The 24,889-nt window shown below is 39.1% G+C and overlaps 1 protein-coding gene and 2 pseudogenes across 2 annotated transcripts in view; 2 read left to right on the forward strand and 1 right to left on the reverse strand.

Annotated features, from left to right (window-relative positions):
- The window catches only part of LOC118020881, a 139,235-nt pseudogene that overhangs the window by 915 nt on the left and 113,431 nt on the right, over positions 1-24,889 (forward strand). The window lies entirely within an intron of this gene.
- On the forward strand, positions 3,757-5,199 carry LOC118020882 (annotated as a pseudogene).
- The window catches only part of CUNH7orf31 (chromosome unknown C7orf31 homolog), a 36,656-nt gene continuing 22,412 nt past the window's right edge, over positions 10,646-24,889 (reverse strand). The window contains exons 5-9 of the mRNA XM_035020768.1: positions 24,001-24,182; positions 21,807-21,895; positions 14,096-14,270; positions 13,725-13,816; positions 10,646-11,529 (exon numbers count right to left, since the gene is read on the reverse strand). Coding sequence (XP_034876659.1) covers positions 10,708-11,529; positions 13,725-13,816; positions 14,096-14,270; positions 21,807-21,895; positions 24,001-24,182 — 1,360 coding nt within the window. The 3' untranslated portion in view covers positions 10,646-10,707. The remainder of the gene's footprint in view (positions 11,530-13,724; positions 13,817-14,095; positions 14,271-21,806; positions 21,896-24,000; positions 24,183-24,889) is intronic.

Here is a 24,889-nt window from a genome sequence, read left to right on the forward strand (position 1 = left end):
ATACTATTGCCTTACACCCCTTCCAAATCACTGGTACTATGATAACTGCTCCAGACCACCCATCTCTCCATATAACTGGATTATTTTGTTTTCTGTGTCCTGATTTCCAGTTCCCTTCTCTCTAATTGCACACGCTACTGCCACAAAAGGGTGCTGTGAAACAGCAGAATTCACACTATTCAAGATCTTCTGTGGCTTTTGGAAGCGACCAAGATAGCATTTAGGTGTACTCCTGAAGTAGGCTTATTTGGCTAACCAAGTTTTTAAAAGACCAAGCTTAGCAACACCTTGCAAATTTAACCTGTACTTCGGAAGCCAAGTACTGATATTCTCACCCATATCCCTCCAAGAAATACGTGGTCCTTAAACAGGTATAGTTCTATCAAAATCTGTTGTGTTTGTTATATCAGAAGTTACTGTCTTTGTTCATAGGGGAGTTGACTCATGGGGAGTATCAGCATTGTGCTGATACTGCAGATGGTATAGATGTAGCATTAAATCACTTGGCCCAGTGAATTGATTGATATCATTTAATCCCATATTATTCCCATGAAGGGGAGAATAGAAAACAGAAGTTCTTAATACTTTTAATTAAGGACATTGTGGATAAAGAGTTTTGTTATTGAAAGTAATGGGAAGATGAGGAAAAAAGTAACAGCAAGAGTAAATACTTGACACATTCCTTTAGTAAAGCAGATACCGTAAATTATGTTTTATAGTATCTATGTATTCACGTTTGGAAGAGACACATAGTACTTACAGTTTACTCAAGATACCTGAGAGAATTAGTTGAGAACAATAATATTCTGTTTTTTATTCTATGTAGTATCTGTTCTGTCTACTTCCATCTTATCCCATAGGTTTGATAGTGGCTGGTAAGGGGTAGAGCTATTATAAAGCAAATGTCTTAGATATTTCCTTCTACCAACATAATGAATGCCATTTTTTTTTTTTAAGATTTTATTTATTTATTTGACAGAGAGAGACATAGCGAGAGAGGGAACACAAGCAGGGGGAGTGGGAGAAGGAGAAGCAGGCTTCCCGTGGAGCAGGGAGCCGGATGCGGAGCTCGATCCCAGGACCCTGGGATCATGACCCGAGCTGAAGGCAGACGCTTAACGACTGAGCCACCCAGGCCCCCCTGGATGCCATATTTTTAAAGACCCCGGATAAAAAAGATCTAATAAGATACCCTCCCTCCAGATCAAAACATTTAACAAGGTCACAAGAAAGTAAGAGAAATCAGGTTAGAGGCAGGGGTGAGGTGGGGAACAAGAACTGAAAATGAACAGGGTAAGCTTCAGCTGACTTTAGGGCCACCCTAGGGACTTTTGCTGAAATAAAATAACTTTAGGCTTTAGCAGCAGCTCAGCAGAATGAAAGTAAAGCTCATAAAAGGTGAGAGTAAGGGGGTGAGGAAATAAGCTCGGCTGAGACCCCTGCATAATGCTGAAACACTTGAATCCAAAGGATAAAATAACAGTCTGTTCACCAGCAAAGGGAAGAACCAGGTTAGTCTTGTCTGGCTTGGCCTTAGATGATGTAGGAAAGAACATTAGGGTTTGAAGCTGATGACCAACAAAGAATTCCTGAGATGTCTTTGGTGCAAAAAGGTGGTTTTATTAAAGCACGGGGACAGGACCTGGGGGCAGAAAGAGCTGCACCGGGGTCATGAGGAGCGACCCATTATATACTTTCAAGTTGGGTGGGGGTGTAGGGATAGCGTAAGTCTCTAAGGAATTTGGAAGCGAGGTTTCCAGGACCTTGAGGGGGCTAGCTATTGTTGGGAAAAGGTCATTTATTACCGTTAATAAAACCTTAGTCATGAGACCCTTCAGATGTATATCAGTGGGCCATATGCTTGGGTTTGGGGTGATTGCCAGCCAACACGTATCTTGGGGGATTTAGAGATAAAGGAAGTTTCTAAAGGAGTTTTTATATGTTAAGTAGATTTACAGGATCCTGGGGGTGTGGGGGTGGGGCTAGGGTTGTCTTTTGCACTTAGCAAAGTATTAACATTGAGGCAGTTGAGTCCCTAGAGGACTGTCACGCTGCCTGTTTCAAGGACTTGTCAATGGGCTGTAGGTAGTAAGGAAATTTAATAATTTTTCTTCTGCCTTTGTTTCCCACATCATTAGTAGGTACTGAGTGGAAGGAAAAAGTGTTCCCTGAGAATTCGTAACTGCAGGTTGGCCCTCATGCAGTTTTAGGGTTCGATTTTACTCTACCTGCATGGTCTGGGAAACCTCTAGCTGAAAAATTAACACAGTAGTTGTGGATGGGCAGTGTGTTCTGGTGTCTGAGAAGCAAACATAAATCTGCAAAGGACTGTTTTAACCCAGGCTCTCAGGATTCCCGCACTTAAGAAATGCTAGGCATGAGATCATTATGAAAAACAACAAGGAGCAAAATTACACCCACAAAGGGCCATAGGAGTTGGAATTATTAGATATCATTGGGGAAGTAAGAAACTTACCAAGAAAGAGATGTCTCCTCACTTTACTATATTATGAAAGTAAATTTGTTCATTATTGAGTTAAGTACAATAAAGTGGTTGTATATAGGTAGCTCACAAGGAACTACCCAATCAGAATAAAATTTCACACGGTTTATACAGCTAAATTAATTATAATGCTTTTATACCATGCAGTTTTTAGCTAACATGTAACAAACCTGAGGCTTTAGGATCAATAGTAGCCTGTTTCCCTTTTGGCAGCACAATTATTGCTTAGTATTTGGATTAATGGTAACCAGTTTTCTGTAGGAGGACTGTCATCACAGTTTGTGGCCAGATCCTTCTTGGTTGAGTTTTTGTTTTTTTCACATTCTCTCACCCTAAGTTCACTCAGGAATTGGGGTAGCCATTTGTTTAATTAGTTTTCCTCATCCAAAAGAATAATAAAACTTATTTTCCCTAGAAACAAGTAGATACACCTACTTTAAGCTCCTAAGGTGAAGCTCTGTCTTCCTAGGTGTTTACATACCAAAAGGGATAAAGCCCAGACCACTGAGAGAATCTTTTACGTTCTTAAAAGGCTGGAGTGAGGACTTTGGCCTTTTGGATTTTCTTTTTTTTTTTTGATTTTCAAAGGAAACAGTCCTAGAAGAGGGAAACGAGAAAATGGTGTCATTTTCCTTTAAAAACAGAGAAAATTTTTTATCTACCTCTTGAATGGGTAATATGAAATGACATTTAAAACATTTGGACAAAGCAGAAAACAAAAGCGCTTGCAATGAACAAGAGACTATCAAAAACAACCAGGCAGATATTTTTTTTTTTTTAGAAGATTTTATTTGACAGAGAGAGAGAGAGTACAAGCAGGGGGAGCTGCAGGGAGAGGGAGAAGCAGGCTGCTGCTGAGCTGAGAGCCCACTCGGGGCTCTATCCCAGGACCCTTCCCAAGCAGAAGGCAGACACTTAACAGACTGAACCACCCCACCCGGGTGCCCCAACCAGGCATATTTTAAAAAAGGCCAAAGCTAATTTGTAGACAATAACATAGCGGATTTGAAGAAGAATCAAATAGAAATTCTAGAACTGAAAAATAACCAAAATGAAGAGGATACTGAGACAATATATAATATACTTTTTTTATTTTTAAATTTTTTTTATTATTTAAAGAAATTTTTTTTTTAAAGATTTTATTTATCCATTCATGAGAGACAGAGAGAGAGATGCAGAGGCAGAGGGAGAAGCAGGCTCCCCGCAGAGCAGGGAGCCCAATGTGGGACTCGATCCCAGGACCCTGGGATCATGACCTGAGCCGAAGGCAGACACTTAATGGACTGAGCCACCCAGGCGTCCCTATAATATACTTTTAAGTGGAGTGCCAGAAGAAGAGAAGACAGAAGGGGTAGAAGCAGTATTTGAGGGAAAGATACCAGTCCATAGGTTTAAGAAACCAAATAATTCCTAATACAGTAAAAAAACTAAAGACAAAGACAGTAATAATGTAAAAGCAAATTGAGAGAAATACTGACATTCAAAGAACTCAAACTGACCACTGAGTTCTTTACATCAATAGCAGAAGCCAGAGGTCTGTATATGGATATTCTCGATGTACTGGAAGAAAATAACTGTCAAATTCTTTATCTGGCAAAATATTTCTTAAGAAGGAAAGAAAGAAAGAAAGACATTTCAAACAAAAACTGAGTTTGTTACAGCATATCCACAATGAAGGAAATTCTAAAAGGTGTTTTTTATACAAAAGGAGTATTACAGATTAAGAGATCAAAGATGAAAGAAAAAATCAAGAGCAACAAAATAGGTAAATACATCGTTGAATCTAATGGACATTGTTCAAATAATGGTAATGTCTTTTGTAGCTGAAATATATACAGAGCAATGCAAGATGGCAGCCACGATTGACTTGGGAGTAAAAGTCCCCTGCAATGTTAGACTGTTGGAAGAACTGGAAGGAGGCCAGAAAGGAGTGGGAGATGGCACAGTTAGCTGGAGTCTGGAAGATGTGATGTCATGACACTTACAAGATGGCCAGGGATGATAATTGGGCCTCCAAGAACAATTTATGAAAACTGCACATACAGCCTAAAAATAGAATGTGGTCCTAAATACCCAGAAGACCCCCCCCCCTTTTGTAAGATTTGTAACAAAAATTAATGTGAATGGAGTTAATAGTTCTAATGGAGTGGTGGAGCCAAGAGCCATATCAGTCCTAGCAAAATGTCAGGATTCATATAGCATTAAAGTTGTCCTGGAAGAGCTCTGGCACCTAATGATGTCTAAAGAAAACATGAAACTCTCAGCCGCCCAAAGGACAGTGTTACAGCAATTAATCAAAAAGAAAAACCACACGACCCCCTCCCTGCCCCCCACTTCGATTTAAGCAGTCTTCATTTTCCATAGTAGTATATTTTCTAGGTAACGTCTTAAAAACCTCAAAATTTTGGGAAGGACGCTCCCATTCAAAGGCAGTTTATCTTAAGATACTGTAAATGATACTAATTTTTTGCCCATTTGAAATATGTTAAGTTGTGGTATAACAAATCATCCTGTCAAGTGAAGCTACTGTCCACATACTTGAACTTGTGGGATCAAGAAAGTATATTTGAATTGATTCCCATAACCAATGGGGCACATCTGAGTCAACTATGAAAAGACACATCACATAATCACCTTGCTGCTGATTACATGGCCTGGGTTCTCTGCCTTCTACCCTTCTCCCTCCCTGCCTTCTCCCTCCCTCCCTCCTTGCAAGAGCCCTCCAGCTGGGGTGGCTTGCTAGAGTAGGTGAGAGGTTTCAGGTCACAACCTGTGGGACTACTGATGGGTGGGCGGAGGTACTCCATCTGCACCCCTGGTTTCTTTTTCTTAAGTCTTAAATGATGCTCTCTCCCTTCCTAGCCATTGTGCTTTCTTCACTTCCCACTACCACTCTTGGCCAAAACATAGATTGTAACCCCCTCTGCTCCCCTCTGAAATTGGCCTTTGGTGAGGAATTCAGGGCTTTCCCCATATCTTCTCCCCCACCTTAATCAAGGGGTACTGCTTTTTCCTTCTTCCTCCTAACAGCCCTTTTTGTACCATCACAACCCAACACTTTTCATACTTCCTTGCTTTGGCCAGAAGCCATCAGGTAAGGTTGGAAAGAGCTTCCTTCAGATGACTTCCTTCATTTAGTTTTGGAACCGCATTTACTCCACCAGCCTGGGAATGAATATTGGGTCTTCAGCCTTGCTACCCTCTGCTGTCATCATCAACTGATGGCAGTTTTTTGTTTTTTGTTTTTTAAGATTTTATTTATTTGATAGAGAGCATAGGCAGGGCGGCAGGCAGAGGGAGAGGGAGAAGCAGGCTCTCGCTAAGCAGGGAGCTCCCCGACGCAGGTTCGATCCCAGGACCGTGGGATCATGACCTGAGTTGAAGGCAGCCGCTTAAGCAACTGAGCCACCCAGGCACCCCTGATGGCAGTTTTTTAGCTCAGGTTTTGATAAAGTGAAAAGAACAGTCACCAGGGGTACTCAGACCTTCCAGCTCTCAAAATTCTTGGTGGTGAAACTTGGAGAAAGGCCACAGAAGACACCTGTAAGCAAGCACACACAATCCCTCTGAATGAATTGTTTTCTTTTCCTGTAATTGCTTTTGCTTTTAAAACTTGAAGAAGTTTTAAACAGGGTTCTCATTTGGTAATCTTGCAATCCAGTTGAGTCTAGTTTGGAATCTGACAACTGGGACAAAAAGAACCTTGAATTTGGTGCATATTTTGGTTTTGGTGCTGCTGTTTCTCATGGTCCTCAGCAGAGATTAAGAAAGAACTCAGTTTGCACAGCAGATCCCTGAAACTGGTGGGCTTGACTCGCTGGCAAATTGCTGCGTTTTTCCACTTTTCTGTTCAGGACCACTAAATGCTGAGATATAGATGCATACCGAAATAAAAGCATTTCATTGTGTTCTAAAGTTTTTTGTTTTTTTTTTTTAATTTAGTGTTTGTGTAAAACCACCTTTGAAGCAGCAGCTATCAAGTCTGAAAAGCAATTGATGTTTCCATTAATCTTTTTCTGGGGAAACCTTAATTCTAAGGATTTAACACCCTGAAAGTAAAGTTTAACATAACAGTATTCCATAAGCAGCTTTTTTATTGTCAGACCATTTTAATACAATAAAAAGTGTACATTAATATTAGAAAAAATATATATATATACATAACTGTAGCACATAAATCAGAAAAAAACACAGTACAGTGGTCACGTATGACAGATTTAAACCGCTCATACAGAATGTAATGGTTCGGGTTACAGTGTGGTTGGGGTTTTAACGCCAGCTGTCTCCAGTACGGATCTTCATCTTTTTAGTATCCGTGATTTTTGGAAATGTTTTTATGTCACAAATGTTAGATCTTTTGTTGGGTAATGAGGTGGGGATGCATAGGTAGATAGCAAGCTTTGTTCTTGCTTAATCTTGTATTCTGGATGTTTATCCTTTGTTAGATATGTGGTTTATAAACTATTTTCTCCCAGTCCGTGGCATAGCTTTTCATCCTCTTAACAGGCTCTTTCACACAGCAAAATTTTTAAGTTTGATGAAGTCCACTTCATCAAGTTTTTTCTTTTATGTATCACATTTTTGGTGTCAAGTGTAAGAACTCATGTCTGAATGAAGCGCATCTAACAAACATTTTCTCTGTAAAGCACATCAAAGACTTCTTGCTTTTAGGGATATTAGACAGCACTTCAGCACTATGCTTGAGGACCATCTTAAACAGCAAAATTACCAACAAAAGATAGAAAAATGTGAAAAACATGGCACGAAGTAGACTGAAAAGGATACTTTTTTAAAATTTATTTTTAAAGATTTATTTATTTGTCAGAGAGAGAGCGAGCACAAGCAGGTGGAGTGGCAGGCAGAGGGAGAAGCAGGCTCCCCACTGAGCAAGGAGCCCATTGTGGAACTCAATGTGGGGCTCTATCCCAGGACCCTGGGATCATGACCTGAGCTGAAGGCAGATGCATAACCAACTGAGCCACCAGGCGGCCCCCCACCCCCAAAGGACACTTTTAATATGAGAACTAAAATAAGAAAATAAGAGGGCAGTGTGTAGCCTTGTTCAGCCTCAGCTATGAATTCTCTCTCTCCTGGAGAGCTGATATTTGTCAGTTTTCTGGAAGCCTAGTGTGGAAGGAAGCTGCATGTCTCAGCACTGAGGAGTTGGTATTTATAAGATCACTGTTCTGGTTATTTTCTTCTTGCCTGTCTATATCCATTTTCCACCTTTCTTTGCCTTAGTACATTGGTATCTAAGGACTACATCACCTGAGTCTCCTTGCTCTCTGGCTTCTGGTTGGGTATATTAGTGGGAGGCACTGTAATACTGGACCCTCACCTCTCCTAAAGGGTTGGGAGTGGTAAGGCTTCTTGCTGTTGCTGGTTCCTAGCTGCCTCACTATTGGAGGTTCTCTTAACCCTGCCCACATCTTTGTAAATTGTTCCTTTACTAAACTCCTCTCAGTGGAATCCTTTGACAAGGGTCTGTTCCTGCTGGGACCTGACTGATCCAAGTACTTATTCCTCCTGGTTTCAGAACAGCATCCAGTTCTCAGCTATGCCTGGTATTCTCCATGCCAGAAATCCTGTTTTACCCTTCTTCAGAAAATTATCCTCTGGACTTCTGCCAGGGTGAGGGAAGTTGCCTAGCACTGTGGAGTGAGACAGGGCAGGGAGAGGGTCTAGGAAGCCAGCTGTGTCTTAGCTTTTGTCCAGTCTTCCTTATTTAGCAACGTCTCACTCCAACCCCACCCCTGGCCTTTACTCCCAGACCCAGAAGCTCTAGGTACTGATTTCCTAAACCTTTTGAGGAGTCTGCTGTGTAAATCAGGCTGTTTTCCCCACTGCCGGTTTAGAGTTCTTAGTGTCTTCAGCTAGTTAGGATCTATCTTTCATTTATCTCCTTTCCAAGATATTCCTAATGTCTTGGCGCTATTCCCCTTACTGACCTGGCTGGTTTATGGTTTTGTGTATAGGATAAAACAAACAAAAAAATACAGTAAAAAACCAAAATAATTTACCAAAGTTTTAATGTGCTTTTTAGAGTGAGATTAAATACATGGATTCAATATATCTTAATCTGGAAGACTCCATAAATATTTTTCAAAATTGAGCTTATGATGAGCATACTTGGAGGGTAGGTATTCACTGTCACTTAGTAAGGCCTTAACAACCAGAGAGTTAGGAGTAGGTCTGACATCCTCTTAGGAGTATTGAGAAGGGTGGCTAACACAGATGTGGGAAGAGAAGTCTGTATCACTCCTGCATAGAGGTGGGTGGAGTGAATGCTCATGGTCCTAATGCAATTCTATGTCCCTGCAACCCAGGAGAAAATGTGCAATTAAAACCCACAATTCCTGTACTGCAGAATTGCATCTTCCAGAGTTCTTCAGAATTGTCGTCTGATGATAACCTCTAAGATAAAAAGATCAAATTAATTTGAGAAATGTGTATATCTCCCCCCCCCTCACATTCCCAAATATGTTTCATATTAAAGGCTATGGAGAGTCCTGTGATTAAGTAATGGGATTGGTTTTGTTACCCTCGGTTTTCTCCAATATTATTTTACCATGTAACTTTTTGCATCCTGTATATCCCAGTACTAGTGCTCTACCTATACTATAACTAGTGCTCTAAAATAGAGATTGGAAAAAATTCCATAATTGTACTCCAGAATAGTTTTAAAGGAGGTGTAATTAAATGACATGGTCATGAAACATAAAAATTAAAAGAAATCTCAACAAAATACTCCTTAGAAATTCCTTATGAACTTTCCATGATAAACTATGTCTAAAATGTGCCTGTTGGCTCATTAAATGAGTTGACTTGCATTTGAGGGTTAGCCAAACTCTTGGTAGACAACTTCCAAAAATATTTGGCTTTAGAGTAATTGATATCAAGCCATCTGCTATGATGTGCATATTTATGTCCTCCTAAAATTCATATGCTGAAATCCTAACCCCTAAAGTTTATTAGCACCTTTGGGAGGTGGTTAGTTCATGAAGGTGGATCCCTCATGAATGGGATTAGTGCCCTCATAAAAGATGCCCAGAGAGATTCCTTGCCCCTTCCGCCATGTGAGGTGGGAGAAGTTGGCAGTCAGTGGGAAGCTGACACCAAATCTGCCGGTGCTATGACCTTGGATTTCCTACCGTCTAGAACTGTGAGAAGTAAGTATTGTTGGTAAGCCACCTAGTTTATGGTGTTTTGTTTTAGCAGCCCAAACGGACTAAGACACCATCCTTTCTTGCCACAGTTAGAACTCACCAGTTACTGGGGTACCTGGGTGGCTCAGTCGTTAAGCGTCTGCCTTTGGCTCAGGTCATGATCCCGGGGTCCTGGGATCGAGCCCCGCATCGGGCTCCCTGCTCCGCGGGAAGCCTGCTTCTCCCTCTCCCACTCCCCCTGCTTGTGTTCCCTCTCTCGCTGTGTCTCTCTCTGTCAAATAAATAAAATCTTAAAAAAAAAAAAAAAAGAACTCACCAGTTACTAATTAAAGCCATTGTTAGATCTTCACAATAAAATCATTTTTTTTCCTGCATGAAAGAAATGGTTATGTTTCTCTATCAGAGGGCTAAAGGAAAAGAAACATCCAACTTTGAATGTGTGCATGCAAAGCATTTTCGGTTTCATTTTTTTCTACCAATTTATTTTGTCCACATGTTTACATAAAAAAAGGGCCCGTATATTTAATTAATTAAGTTAATGTAATTTATAGAGCTCTCAGTTAACTGAGTTTTGTCTTTTGTATTTGGTGTTATTTTGTACAAACATTTACAGAAGGGGACATTGTTCACATATTTATTTTATTAGGGTACTATAGTTTGTATAGACATCTGTCAATTATTGGGCATATAAATTTCAAATACTCATTTTTATAAAACAATGATGTAAACTTTGTCATACACATTGTTTTTCAAGATTTTGGAAAATTTCCTTGGAGTATAATTTGAAAATGAGATTAAAGACTATAAATTTTTCTGGTTCTAATATTTTATTGAATTTGTTAAACTTCTCAAGAAGTAAGAACATCCCCTTTTCTGGGTTCCTCTGACCAGATCCTAACTTAAGTTCCTGAAAACAAACTTCATTAGCAAGATCAGCATGGCTCTTCTAGAAAACAGAATCCAATAACATGGAAGAGGTTCTTTTATATTTTTACTTTCCTTGCAGGAAGCTGAGTTTTGAAGGAAAGGATGAATATCTCAATTATAGAAATAATAGGAATTATGGCCATAGAATTGGTGTTTCATTCCTGAATACTCCTTATCCCTGAGGTCTTTATGGTCTTCTAGAACTGATTTATGGAAATGTTTTTGTGCACCAGTTTTTGAAAAAGAGTTCTTAAGCTCCAGCAGGTCAGTCTGAGGCTTGGCCACTCCAGCTCTAGGAATCCAACCCAGAATAGGTCTTGTTTCCTCGTTGTTTTCTGTGTTCAAGGACATCTGTTCTTCTCGCTTACTTAAAAAATGGTCTAAATCAAAAGCTTCCAAGTCTGGTTTACTTTCTAAAATACTAGGCTTACTAAGGCTAACAGAGTTTTGACACATAGTACAGTGGTCACGTATGACAGATTTAAACCGCTCATATGGAATGTAATGGTTTGGATTACAGTAAGGTGTATGTTGGGGTTTTAACGGCAGCTGTCTCCAGTACAAATCTTCTATCTTTTTAGTATCCGTGATTTTTGGAAATGTTTTTATGTCACAAACGTTAGTCAGATCTTTTGTTGAGTAACTAGGTGGGGATGCATAGGTAGATAGCAAGCTTTGTTCTTGCTTAATCTTGTCTTCAATTTCCTGTTTTTTATGGGTGACACCCGCCACTGTGTTATCTCGAAGTGCCATCATTTCTGTAGAACTGGGTACAAAGGTATGAAAAGTACACAAAACCCTAGGGGTACAATCTGGACAGGAAGGTGGTCTTTGCTGGACAGTAGCCTCCAGAGGACGTCGGTTCTGAATCAGTCGAGCAATTCGTCCTTCCAAGGGTCTGGGAGGTTTTAAGACAGGATGGAATTTTTCTTGCTGTAGTGATGGGATAAAAAGGAGAAAATCAGTTAATCTGGCATTATTAAGTTTATCGCTACAAATGTCAGGTCAAAATTCATACCCATTTTCACTGAGTAAACATGGGATGGGTGTAGGAGTGCATATTGCAATGTTTATTTATTTATTTATAGACATTGACATTTGTGCCCTAATAAACACATGTTTTTCTCATCTACTGGTTTTTGCTGATAAAGGGGGATAGATATTTTTACTTGGCTATAGAAAAATTCCTCCATCTAGGAACTCTTTGCTTTCAAACTTTCAGAGATATTGAAAGAATCTCAGGAGCAAGACTTCTGCCATCCCCAACAGATGATGTTAACAGTTATGTGCAGTTATTTAAATCTCAGCGAAAGCCTTCCTTATTGCCCAACCCAAGGGTTCTTAAACCTTGGTTGAATCAGAATCAGCTTTGGAGCTGGGAGAAAATGAGATTCCTAAGTTTGATCATCTGAGATTGTGATTCAGAGGTTCATTCAGACTTAGGAATCTGCTTTTTTAACAAGCATCTTGGGTGATGCTGAGGCCAGTGATGTGTTTTGCTTAGAGAAACACTGGTGTGTGGGGAGCTAGTCATATCTGTGCTTTTTGAGATGTTTTACAAATATTGTGAATCATGTCTGGTAACTTCAAAAGTGTGTGTATTTAAAAGGTTATTAATAGACATATGTCTGTGGTTGGGGGACAGGAGGAAGATGGGGGAGTTGATGAGGAAAGGGCATGTGGAAACTTTCTGGGATGATATTCAATATATCTGTAGGTGGTTGGGTAACGAAAGTGTGCATTTGTCAAAACTCACTGAACGTATACTTAAAATTTGTGCAATTTCATTGAATGTGTATTTTGCCTTAAAAGAAAAACTGCAACAAATTGAACTGTGTTTAATGATATGCGTGCTGAATGTTTAAGGCTGAAGTATCCTGTTGTCTGCAATTTACTCTGAAGGGCATAAAACATTAAGTGTATTAATGGATGGTTGGAGGGATGGAAAGATGGATAGATTATGTGATAAAAGAAGTATAGCAAAATGCTAATGGTAGAATCTAGGTGGTGGATATATGGATGTTAATTGCAAAATTATTTCAAATTCTGTATGTTTGAAAATTTTTATGACAATATGTTGAAGAAAAACTAAAAAAGAATGGATGGATGGTGAGGATGGAATTGATAGCAGAGATAATATAAATGAGAATGGTGAGAAGATCGTAACTGTAGTTTGGATTTAGAAACAAAACGGACTTAGGAGTGTCTTCTTGTCAGTATAGGGTTTTTCTAGTATTAGATAATATTTGCTGCCAGTGAAACATAAAGAAAAAACCCTTCTATGAATGATAAAGCACAGTCTGTGGAACTACTTCAGGTGTTATGATTTTTTTTTTTATCACCTTGGGAAATACTGAAGCTCATGTAAAATAAATGAGTCCAGTCTAAAAAGAGTTCATACTGAAATATCTTACAGTCACTTTTTATGGGTCTTTCCACAATTTATATCTTTGAAAATACTAATTTTGTTTTAAAAACTTTGTAGTTTTATAGGATAAAATCTAGGCCCTAAATAAAACAACATATATGTGTACTATTACTTCATTTTATTTCATGTATATAAGTAAGCCAACAGATGGTAATTTCTGTCCCTACGGGCTTAATCATTTCTTTCAGGCCATTTCACATAACCAGTTAAGAAATCTGTATTGATATTTGCAGAGAATTTATTGGCTTTCAATTGTAATTCAGCCAACTCTCAATTATTGTGGGTATCAGGAAGAAGCCTTTATCTCTTCAAAAGCAGTGATAATGTACAAGATATACCAATCTATAAGGATTTGTAGAATTTATTAAGAATCTCATTAAATTAAAGGGTAAACATTTGTAAACTGACTCCTTTGTAAATTTTAGAAGAGTAGCATAGTAGAAAATCTGTTTTAAAAAAACACAAAACACCAGCACTGTGAATAGGAAAAGAAACCTGCCCTGTTCTTTGAAATAGTGGACAAGGATATTCAAACCGGTTCAAATCAATTCAGAATTAACTTCTAAGATGAGTTAAATTTTCCCTTTGCTAGCTTGGTCACCACTACTCATGAAGCAAAGAAAAAGTGGCAAAACAAGAAGGAGCCTAACACCTGGATACTTTCCCCCTAAATAACTGAGAGTTGACTGCAATTACTTACAGGCTCTGGGTCAAATCCTATCTGTCCAGTTAACTCTGCTACCTCCTTTTCATGGTAATCATCCAGTTCAAGGGGGTTCATGGGCCCCAGACCTTAATGGAAACATCACATCTTATTACTTTGTTAGAGTAAATGAAGGATGACAATTAAATGACCTTTTATAGAAAAACTTACCCATTTCTCTTTGTAATATGATTAGAACAAATAAATTGAAAATGAATTTTACCTCCCAGTTTCTTACCACGCACCCTAACTTCTATTAGTACTTAGATTAAGAAACAGGGAAAAACACTAGAAGATGCAAGCTTGTAACAGCATTTGTCAGATATTCTAATTTTGTTCTTTTTACTTGGATTAAAGTAAACTCATACCTGTAAAATCGTGAGTGTATGAAGTGATCCAGTGGGACCTCTCAAGATTTCTTTGTATGTTGGCTTCTTTTAGAGAGCTAATAGGGTCCCACGAATTTAAAGAAGTGTTAGGAGCGAAGGTTTTAGGAGGTTTTGGGTAGAATACGGGCTTGTTTCTCTCAACGCATTTAGGAAACTAGAACATGAACATAAGTTTATTGTCGTTAATGTTATCTAGTAGAATAAGGGCTGATTCACTATGTCAGCAGGAAGGAGGGTAAAGGAAATTCCAAGCTGAAGTGGGATACTATTTTTTTCTTTATTAATTACTAACATTCTGCAACTTAACCATATATAGAGTTAAACACAATATTTTACCAAAGGAATGGTGAGGTCTTCTCTGAAAGTTTTTTGCTTTAGTAAGGACTCTGTCTGATAACGTACATTGGAGAAATGTCCCTGGGAATACTCTGCCTCCAGTAACCTTTTATTAGAGACATAAAGGGCTCTGAGGTACTCCTTTGGCTAAGTACAACAAAAATTGTGTGCCTCCCACTTCTCTTTCCTTGCCTGAAGTGGCACCATTTGATATATTTTATGGATTTCTTTCTTTCTTTTTTTTTAAAGAGAGGGGGAGGAGGAAATGAGGAGAGGGAGAGAGAGAATCTTAAGCAGACTCCACGCCCAGGGCAGAGCCCGACACTGCTCAGTCATGACCCTGAGATCATGACTTGAGCCGAAATCAAGAGTCTGATCCTTAACCAACTGAGCCATCCAGGTGCCCCCATTTTATTGGTTTTTTTTTTTTTAAAGATTTTATTTATTTATTTGACAGAGAGAGACACAGCGAGAGAGGGAACACAAGCAGGGGGAGTGGGAGAGGGAGAAGCAGGCTCCCCGCAGAGCAGGGAGCCCGATGCGGGACTCGATCCCAGGACCCTGGGATCATGACCTGAGCTGAAGGCAGTCGCTTAACCAACTGAGCCACCCAGGCGCCCTCATTTTATTGATTTTTGGTGAAGTTTAAGTCACTCAAATTCAAATAAAATTTTTTATTCTGTTGACATAACTGTTTACTATGGAGTTTATTTTGTATTTTCAAAAGGAGGTCTAAAAGTAAATGAATGAGTGAGTTTCATTACAGGCTTTTTGGCAGTTTAGAAATTCACTTTTTTCAGATTGATGACACTCAATATTTACTGAGTACCTATATGTGCAAGGTAGTGGCAGGGAACAAGGATGGGTCAGAAACAAGTCATCCAGGAATATTGACTAGAGGGGAGATAAGGCATGAACATAAATGACTATAAGATGGAAAGTAACTCTTTGTTATAAAAGAAGTTAAGAAAGAATTATTTGTTAAAAAAAAAAAGAAGAAAGAATTATTTGTAAATTGAGGGGAGGAAGAGATTGATTCCAGCTGAACAGGGAAGTAGGGCTGGGATCAGAGAAGAAGGGAGGAGACAAGAGACCATGTTATGTCATATTACAGAAATAGGCCTTTGAGGACATGCAGAGATGGGGAGGCCGAAGGAACAGTAAGAGCAGAGGTATGGATGGCGGTGGAAAGTATGGGATTAACATTCTTGAACACTATGCACTTGTCCTGACAGTCAGGCCCACCCTTAATATTTGCAGGTTCTGGGGCTAGAGTATAGTGAGAGCCCACATTCCACTAGTCTAACTAGTTTATAAATGAAGCAAATAAGCTGTTAAAGAAATAAAGTGTGTTCCTTTCTCCTACCTTGACAAAATACCTTCATGACAACTTGGAAGACTAAGTTCAAATTTAGACTTCTTAGACTATCCTAATTGTATATTGGGACATGGTAGTTCAGAAAGAGCTAGTTGCTGGCCCTTGGCCTCAGCATCCCTTACTGCTTTCTTCCTACCCCCAATTCCATCCCAAATTATGAAGTGTCTTGGATATGAGGGTACCCTGGCCCTCAAGTTCAAGCTCCATTATACCTATTATCTCTGCTTCCAGGAAACAGCCATCACTTGGCCAGCCCTTTGACTTAGAGGTATATACTAGCTTGGAAGCAGTGTCAACCCCTGCTGAGGACCTGAGGAAGAGACCCCATGAACTTAGTTCAAAGCCATTTGGTCAAGGATTTCTGCAGTCCAACATCAGGCTGGGGTGGGAGACTGGGGAGCATGGGCTCTTGATAGATATATCCTCGTGTTCCCATAAACATCCTGTGCCATAGGGAGGGGTATAGCCAGAGGAAGGCCAGAGCTGGGCAGGAAGGCATGGGACCTTCTAAAGTTCCTGGATCTAAGGGTGATGCTGATTATAGCAACACTGTGAAGTTGGAATGATCCTCATTTTCCATGTATGGAATAGTCATGGTAAAAGGCACTTGACAGAAGACTATCAAGTATTAAGTAACCACCTCTATAAACCTTTAATGAATATGTGGCTTGCTTATTCTTTGTTCTTTTTATCATGATTTGCAAAGCCAGCTTAGAAATAAGGACTTTTTTTTCAAATATTGTTCCAAGGGGCTGGATTAATCCTGTGTCTTAATCTAGTTTAAATAACAGCAGTGATCTACTGAAATGCAGGCAAGGGCACAGAGGAAGAAAATAGGGGATGTGAGTTTTTACTGTAACCTGTGGTATCTTGAGAAGAGTTTAAAGAGTCAGGAATATTTGAGAGTAGAGAGCTCACCAATTTTCAGTATGTTAAGCTAATGGTATTCTGAGAGGATAGTGAGAGAGGGGCTGCTGGTGATCATCCACTCAATAGGAATTAATTGGTTAAATGTACTATTCACAGGGTGAAGTTTGTGTCAATATATGCAAGATAAGTACAAAAGCGGGAAGGAATTCTGGTTCCTGAGATGTCGGTATCTAGGCAGATACTCTAGTCTACAAAGGAGTGATGTTAGTTGTTTTAAATTTGGAATACATTTTCAGAGGAGTAGTGCCATATAAATTGTAGTTACATTCCCCAGTAGCCCATAAAATTTATGTAATTCATAAATTGCTTAATAAATATTTACTGAATACCTATTACATGCACAATTATGTGCAAGCTTCTAAGGGCCTGTGGTAAGCACCAAAACTCTGTTAGTTGCCACAAAATAACAGAAATTAATACTGTTGTAACACATTAAAAAAACCAAGAAATTAAATATAGTTTTTTGTTCTTAGTCTTGAATGATGGTGCTTAATCAGGTTTAATAGGGGAACAAGAACAGGTTTATTTTGGAGACTTTGCCCTTTGGAGAGCTTAATACTGGGTACGGTGGTTCCTTAGTGGATCGTGTTTCACTTAATTCTTTTGTATCAGCATCATTTTTACATTAAGAAGTTGTGATTAGGAATTTTTTCATTTACATACGAAATGAATAGAGAGAGTGTTTGTAAATAAGAGATGAGAGACTGGCAGAGATATATTTTCCTTTGGTATCTAGCTAGGACTTTGGAAGAGAGAGTTGAAGGGAGAAGAGGATGCACAATGCGAGGAAAGGCCGCCTGAGATGGAGGAGGAAAAGTAGAGGGGAGGGGCGAGACCATAAATGGGGAAGCATGCAGGGTAGAGAAGAGAGAGCCTACCAGTTTATTTCCCATTCTGGATGCATTGGTTGTTGCTGGAAATGAGCACGTGGGAGGATGGGGCCCAGGGTGCTGGTGGTGATGGAGAGGTGAACTGTGGGCAGCCAGTTATTTGAGGACACATTCCTAAAGGAGGTACCTGTGTCCTTGCCAAATCCATTGTGGTTATTGGAGGATGAGTGTGGATTATGGGTGTTCTGGTGGAGAGACAGAACTGTCCTAGGAATGAGGAATGTATCTCTAGGAGGGGGATGGGCACTTTAGATTAGAAAGGTGGCAAGATGGTTCAAGAAGGAAACCACACTCCTCTGTAAGGGTGATATGAGTGGATGATCTTTACAAGGGAAGCCAAAGGTCTTTCCAAATATTTACAGTTAAGGAAAATTGGATAGTAGGCTCAGTTTGGCTTTGAAAATGGTTTGTTAAAATATTTCAAACAGGCCATCTAAAACTAATGATGTAATGTATGGGGATTAACATAAGAATAAAATAAAAAAAAACATAAAAAAAATATTTCAAACAGGCAAAGGTTAGAGAGGTTTATGGCACTTGACCTCTGTGGTTATTATATCTCATCTTACTCAAAAGATGATTACAAGGGGCGCCTGTGTGGCTCAGTTGGTGGAGTGTCTGACTCTTGATTTTGGCTCAGGTCATGATCTCAGGGTCATGAGATTGAGCCCCTGCATTGGATTCTGAGCTGAGCATGGAGTCTGCTTAAGATTTTCTCTCTCTCTCTCTTCCTCTGCCCCTCCCCCCTCAAAAAAAAGATTTCAAGGTAGATTTTATCCTAAAGAATATTTTCGTATTGCAAAAGCTAAGACCAGACGCTTGAGTTCTTGAGAAATAGAACAAAAATCTTTGGCCATTTGAGGAAGTAATGACAAAAACAGTCCAGAAGAGTCAAATATTTTAACCTATTTGTTTGCCAGTTATAAGAGGAAAAGGAATGTCCTGACTGGCTTGGTGATGGCTAGAAATGGCCAGTGGGAAGAGGTCACCGAGGAAAGAGAGTGGTTCGGAGGAGAGGCCGTGGCTAAGGTGAGGGCAGCACAATGGTTAGCGGCCTTGCTGGGGAAAACTGGACAAGGCCAAAGAGATAAGAAGAGAGGACAGCTCTGGGGCCTGGGTGGGAAGAGGCATCTGGATTTTTGCGATGCCTGAGTAAAAGGATGGGAGCAAAATGAGGTTATAATACTGTTAAAATTAAGGCCTAGAACTGAAAAGGTTAAAATATTCCCCTTTCCAAGACTACCCATTTCTTTCTTTCTTTCTTTCTTTCTTTTTTCTTTCTTTCTTTCTTTCTTTCTTTCTTTCTTTCTTTCTTTCTTTCTTTCTTTCTTTCTTTCTTTCTTTCTTTCTTTTTTTAAAGATTTTATTTATTTATTTGACAGAGAGACACAGCGAGAGAGGGAACACAGCAGGGGGAGTGGGAGAGGGAGAAGCAGGCTTCCCATGGAGCAGGGAGCCCGATGTGGGGCTCGATCCCAGGACCCTGGGATCATGACCTGAGCTGAAGGCAGACGCGTAATGACTGAGCCACCCAGGCGCCCCTACCCATTTCTTAATCTTCTAGGTCAACAAAGTGTTATAATTATTGGAATAATAGCACTGGCAGAAGCTAACACTTAACTCTAAGCTTTCTGTCTGCTAATATGGTGCTGAGTGCTCTTACATGCATTTCATTCTCAAGAAAACCCCTATGAGGTAGAGTGCATTATAACTGCTGTTTTATCTATGAGGAAATTGAGGTATTAATGGGTTAAATATATTATTCAGGGCCATACAATTGATAAATATTAGAGCCAGGAGCTGTGCCACCTTAAAATTTATACTCTTTCCAAATGTTACACATGTTGTCTTATTGGCTTGGATAGAAACTACTAAAATCTGGCTTCTGGGGTTTTCTGTTCTGTAGCCAGGATATATATTTTTGGACCTACTTATTTGTGTCCCTGCATCTCCTCCCACCCTCAGAGAATGATGATTATAATTATGTCATCAGTTATGATGTGGGTGGGGTACAGCCTGAGAATTGGGATTTTTGAAAGCACCCCAGGTGATTCTAATGTGCAGCCAAGGTTGAGAACCACTGTTCTAGCAATAGGAAAGGTAAATACTATAAAAATATTCTCCTTTAACAAAAATAGAACATGACAGATAAAGTTGACCACTTCCCCCAGTGAAGTGGTGAAAGGCAGGGGAGGACAAGTATAGGTATTATCCTAAGCAGGGGTGGGGTGGGGGGAGATGAGTCATGAGGTACTCCCATCAAGCTCAGTATCAATTTTATTTTTATTTTTTTTGTCCAGCAAAGTGCAAAACTTGATTAGAATTAGGGATAAACCAGAAGAATAATTGAAAAGTTGAAAAGATTAGAACAGATTAAGAAAGTCAGATTAATCATTGGAAGAAGAGTCAGATAAATCAGTCAAAAATATTTACATACAAAGTGCTGTGGGGAATATACATATTATAAAATATTCCATTTTTAAAGAGCTTGTAATTTAGTTGACGAGATATAAAATACATGAGAAAAGTTATTGGTTATAGTGAGTGTTATAGAAAGTCAGAAGAGGGGAAATCATTTCTATTGGAGTAATAATGCTTATAAATTATAGCACTTTCTATTTTTCAAAGTGCTTTTATATCTTTCATATCCTCATATCCTGTGAAGTTTATAGGATAGATTTTACTGAAATCTTATAGGTACATTTTATTAGTGAAAGCTCAGAGAAGAGAAACAATATCTCTCATATCACCAAGAGAACAAATGGCAGATACAGGAATAACTAGAACACAGGTCTCCTGATTTGGTTCACTTTCTGCTCTGCAGTGCAGAGAATTAGAGTTGAGCTGAGGCTTGAGGAATGAGCAAGTTTGAGATAGGCAGAGAGGCCGTGAAAGGAGAGCACTCCAGGAGTGGGACATGGCCGTCCACCTGTTCAAGGACCAGTGAGCTGAGCCAGGCTGTAGGAAGTAAGGAAGGCCAGACTCTGAAGGGTTTTCAGAGCTCAGTTAAAGCCTTAGGATTTACACTTAGGTAAAGGGGAGCTAGTCAAGATTGTTGCAAAGGGGTGAGATATGGGGACAGCAGCGTTTTCCTGAGCAGGACGAAGGGAGGGAGATTGAAAGAAGAAACTAAGCCACAGAGCTGAAGACTTTGGCTATAATGTGTAATGATGGAATGGTCTCGAGAATAACTTCTCATATTTCTGGGTTGCTTTGATACAGATTTTGCTTGAAAGAATGAAGAAGTCCAGTAAGACAAATGATTCTTTAAGGATTTTTCTTAATGTATAACTTTACAAAGAACAAACACAAAATTGCTTCCTTTGGAGATGACCGTGTGACACTGCAGGGACCACACTCCGGCCTGCCACAGTGGTCCTCCCAAGTAAAATTCAAATGTTTCTAGCCTTGCATAATTATTTCTTGCCTACCTCATAGATTCTTAGATGCAAGAGGATAATATATGGAAAACGCTCGCCACTGCCTCTCACAGACTAATTGGTCAATGAATGTCAGCTGTTACAGTTTTCAAATGTGTGGATCTTTTCCTTCATGATTTAAAATTTTTCTTCCTGTCTATTTGGAGTCCTGGTACAGAGGTTAAAAGCAGAGACTGGAGCCTGACAAGCTTGAATTCTATGGTTATAAGATAGCCACAAACTCTCTGAGCCTCAGAAATGAGAATGATGATACTAACCTTTAGGAGTTATTGTAAGGGCTAAGTGACCTACTGTATCTAAAGTGCTTAGTGTGGAGCAGTTGCTCGGTGCACAGTGGCCATTGTTTTATTTTTGATTCTATGGTTGGGACAATAAATTGTAAATCTTTCTGAAAAATTTTCATTTACTCTGTATATTTGGAATTACTTAATATACTATGAATTATAAGAATATAGTTGGGGGATACACAGTGAGTGAAACACAGCTCTCCACCTTCTTTCAGTGGGGAACCTTTTTTTGTAATCGTGGAAATGTTACATAACTGCCCAAGGTTTGTGAAATCAGCTAAGAAAACAAAAAATGTGAATCATGGTCAAAATCTCAAGTTTTTTTAACCAGATAGAAAACAAAAGAATCCATCTTTTGGGTTTTTATAAGTGTATACAGTAAAAACATTTTTTACTTTGTTTTAAACACACATTTTAAAAGATACTTACATCATAATATACACCCTGGCCTGGCCAAGTCAAGGCTTTCTTCTTTGAATCCATTGGAATATCAAGCAATTCATATCTGTAAGGATTACCTGAAATTTTTCAGGAAGAGCACTGTTATCCCGAATATTCAAGAACAGTTTCCTATGAATGGGGTTTTGGGGTGCAGTGGATAGAAACGAGATGATAGGAGGTAGAGAGCAATGCAGGTGCTACTGTTAATAAGCTACTGTTTTAGCTACTGTTAATAGCTTTGTTTGAATTCTTGCTCCCCTTAATGAGCAGCACGTGGCCACACACAGTGAGACTGTCTAACCCGAGGTGTGGCCAGAAGCATAAGAGAACCCTGTACTGCACCTCTCTGATTAATGAAAGGGATTTGTAGGTAAGTTGTAACTTTTAAATTTAAGTTTTCCTGGATCCTCTTTCTGGTCTCTGAATGCTTAGCAAATACATTTCTATACCACCTGATTTGGGCTTTCCCTGACCAAATATCAAGACATAGAATTAGTACTTGCTTACCAAAAAGATATTGAAAGAGAACATTTTAAAGATTCTAGCTTCTTAAGTATTAGTGGTAGTTTGATAAGCTTTATCAAACACAGCATGGCCTCCTTTGGGCCTATAGTAAGTTCCACATTAAAGAATGCTCTGAACATCCATCCTCAGGGGTAATAAGAGTGAAGGTTGGCATTTAGTGAACATTTACCATGTGCCAGTACTGTACTAAGTATTTTATATCTATCATCACATTATTATGAGGAAGGTACTATTATTTCCACTTTAACAAACGAAACTGAGGCACAAAGAAAAGAAGCAGTTTGCCCAAGATCACACAGCTAGTAAGTGGAATAATTCAAACTCAGGCAATTTGGTACAAGGGCCTGCACTCTTAATCCATATAGTATTGATTTCTATTAAAGAAGAGTTAAGGTAAGTGTAAAAAAAGAGTAGAAAACCTAATGCAATAGTAGTTTTTGGAAAGGTCTTTTATAAGAGTTATTACAATATACTCATCTTTTTAAAGTCCTCTAAGAGAGACTTTGCTATGGTCCATGGTAAGTGGCAGAGCTAGAATTCTACCCATGCAGTCTGACTCCATAGCTCTTAAACACTTCACTATTATGTCTCTCGAAATGTTACTATCTCCTGATAAGGTACTGAAGCCGATATTGATGATGGCAAACATTTGGGCCTCAATATTTATGTACAGAGGAACCGCATTATAGGACAGTTCTTGGGTCTTCCCTTCCCCACAGCCTAAATTTATTCAACAAATGTTTTTCTCTGCCAACCATGCACCTGTTCTGTCACCTTCAGTTACCTTTTCTCTAGTATCTTCAGTCTTTCTCCATAGGTTTTTTTCTCTCTTTTAAGATGTCTAGTGTGGGAGAGTCTTGACGACTAATGTATGGGCTTACCATCCTAATAAAACACATCTGGAAAGACCCCTAGGTTTGCATCTGAAGAAGATGCCCCAAGGTGTTAAGAGGACCTAAACAAACTGTTCCCGTTACCTTCTAAGTTTTATTTCAATGACAGTCTTTCAGTTTCATCACCACTGCTATACCCGTGTCTAGACCCTGATGATCTAAACCAAATATCATCCTTGTGCTACTCACTTGAGCTAGGGTGAAATCTTTAAAAGCTAAACCCATAAGAGAGCAGGAAGGAAATGAAGATAGAAAATACAGGTAAATAAAAACAATTAATTCTGCAGTGCTTGGTTTCTGATTCCACCATGGAAGGCTCTGTATAAAGAAGAAAAGTTAAGAGCACCTGCAGAGAATCTGATGTACTTGGTCTGTGGTAGGGTCACAGATGATTCTAAAGTGCAGCCACAGTTAAGAACAAATTTCACAATCTATTGGTGGGTCACACTTTTTGTGACTTGAATTCTTTGCCCTACCTTATTTAATTTTTTTTTTTTTAAAGATTTTATTTATTTATTTGACAGAGAAAGACACAGCGAGAGAGGGAACACAAACGGGGAGTGGGAGAGGGAGAAGCAGACTCCCTGCCGAGCAGGGAGCCCGATGCGGAACTCGATCCAGGGACTCCAGGATCATGACCTGAGCCGAAGGCAGTCGCTTAACCAACTGAGCTACCCAGGTGCCCCATACCTTATTTAATTTTATTATTGAATACAATTCAAATATGAGAAGAATCAATATTCTTATATCAAATCACATTTTACCTCTTGTTTTCAAAATCGTTGTATCATAAGCCTTTGTTGGCACAGTGGGAGGAAATGGCTGTTGGCTTCGGGCTTTAATGCCTGTGTAGAGATCCTTAGGTGATGTAAAGGTTGGGAACATAGCACCGCGGGAGATATGTGTGTGGTATGGGTGTTCAGTCGGATATGAGCAACAGATTTCTCTGAGATTTAGTTGAGCAAACAAAACAGAATAGAAAGAAATGCAATTGAAAAAAATTAATCATCAGTTATTTATTGGGATCCTTTTTTGTAGCAGGTACTGTTTTTTTTTTGTAGCAGGTACTGTTCTAATCCCTGAGGATATGACAGTGAGCCAAAGTCCCTAGACTCATGGAGTTAGCTTTCTGGTGGAATATATTCCATTAAACATGAGATTTTCTTAATTTTGCGAGACAAATTAATTTTTAAAATAAATCATACTAAATATCAGGGAATAACTTTCACAACTAATGCAGAAGATACATGGAATTTGTAGTTTTTAGAATGCTATAGGAAGAATTTCTAGTTGCTTTCAATTTCTGCCTCTTGTTTAAGAGGATCCCAGTACTTTATTTTATGGGATCATTTTGGGCATTCAGTATGCGAAGTGATTTCTCACCATCTTGCATTGAACTTTCAATCCAGGCCATCTGTTCCTTTTAAGCAGTCAATCAACAAAAATATACTGCCTGTTTAGAGTACACAGTACTGTTTAGAAATCAAAAAGACTAGTATACTGATGGGAAAAGAAACAAGTAACCCACAGGGATATAATTTTCTTATGATTTGAAAAACTAGCAGAGTTCTTAAAAGAAATAGCAGAGGTTTAAAAAAATTGTGATAGCTGGCTCAGATCTGGGCCCCTAATGCTTGCTTACTTGGCTCACTG

Source organism: Mirounga leonina, unplaced genomic scaffold (genome assembly GCF_011800145.1).
Source record: "Mirounga leonina isolate KUSES-001 unplaced genomic scaffold, KU_Mleo_1.0 Mir_174, whole genome shotgun sequence".
Taxonomy (NCBI): domain Eukaryota; kingdom Metazoa; phylum Chordata; class Mammalia; order Carnivora; family Phocidae; genus Mirounga; species Mirounga leonina.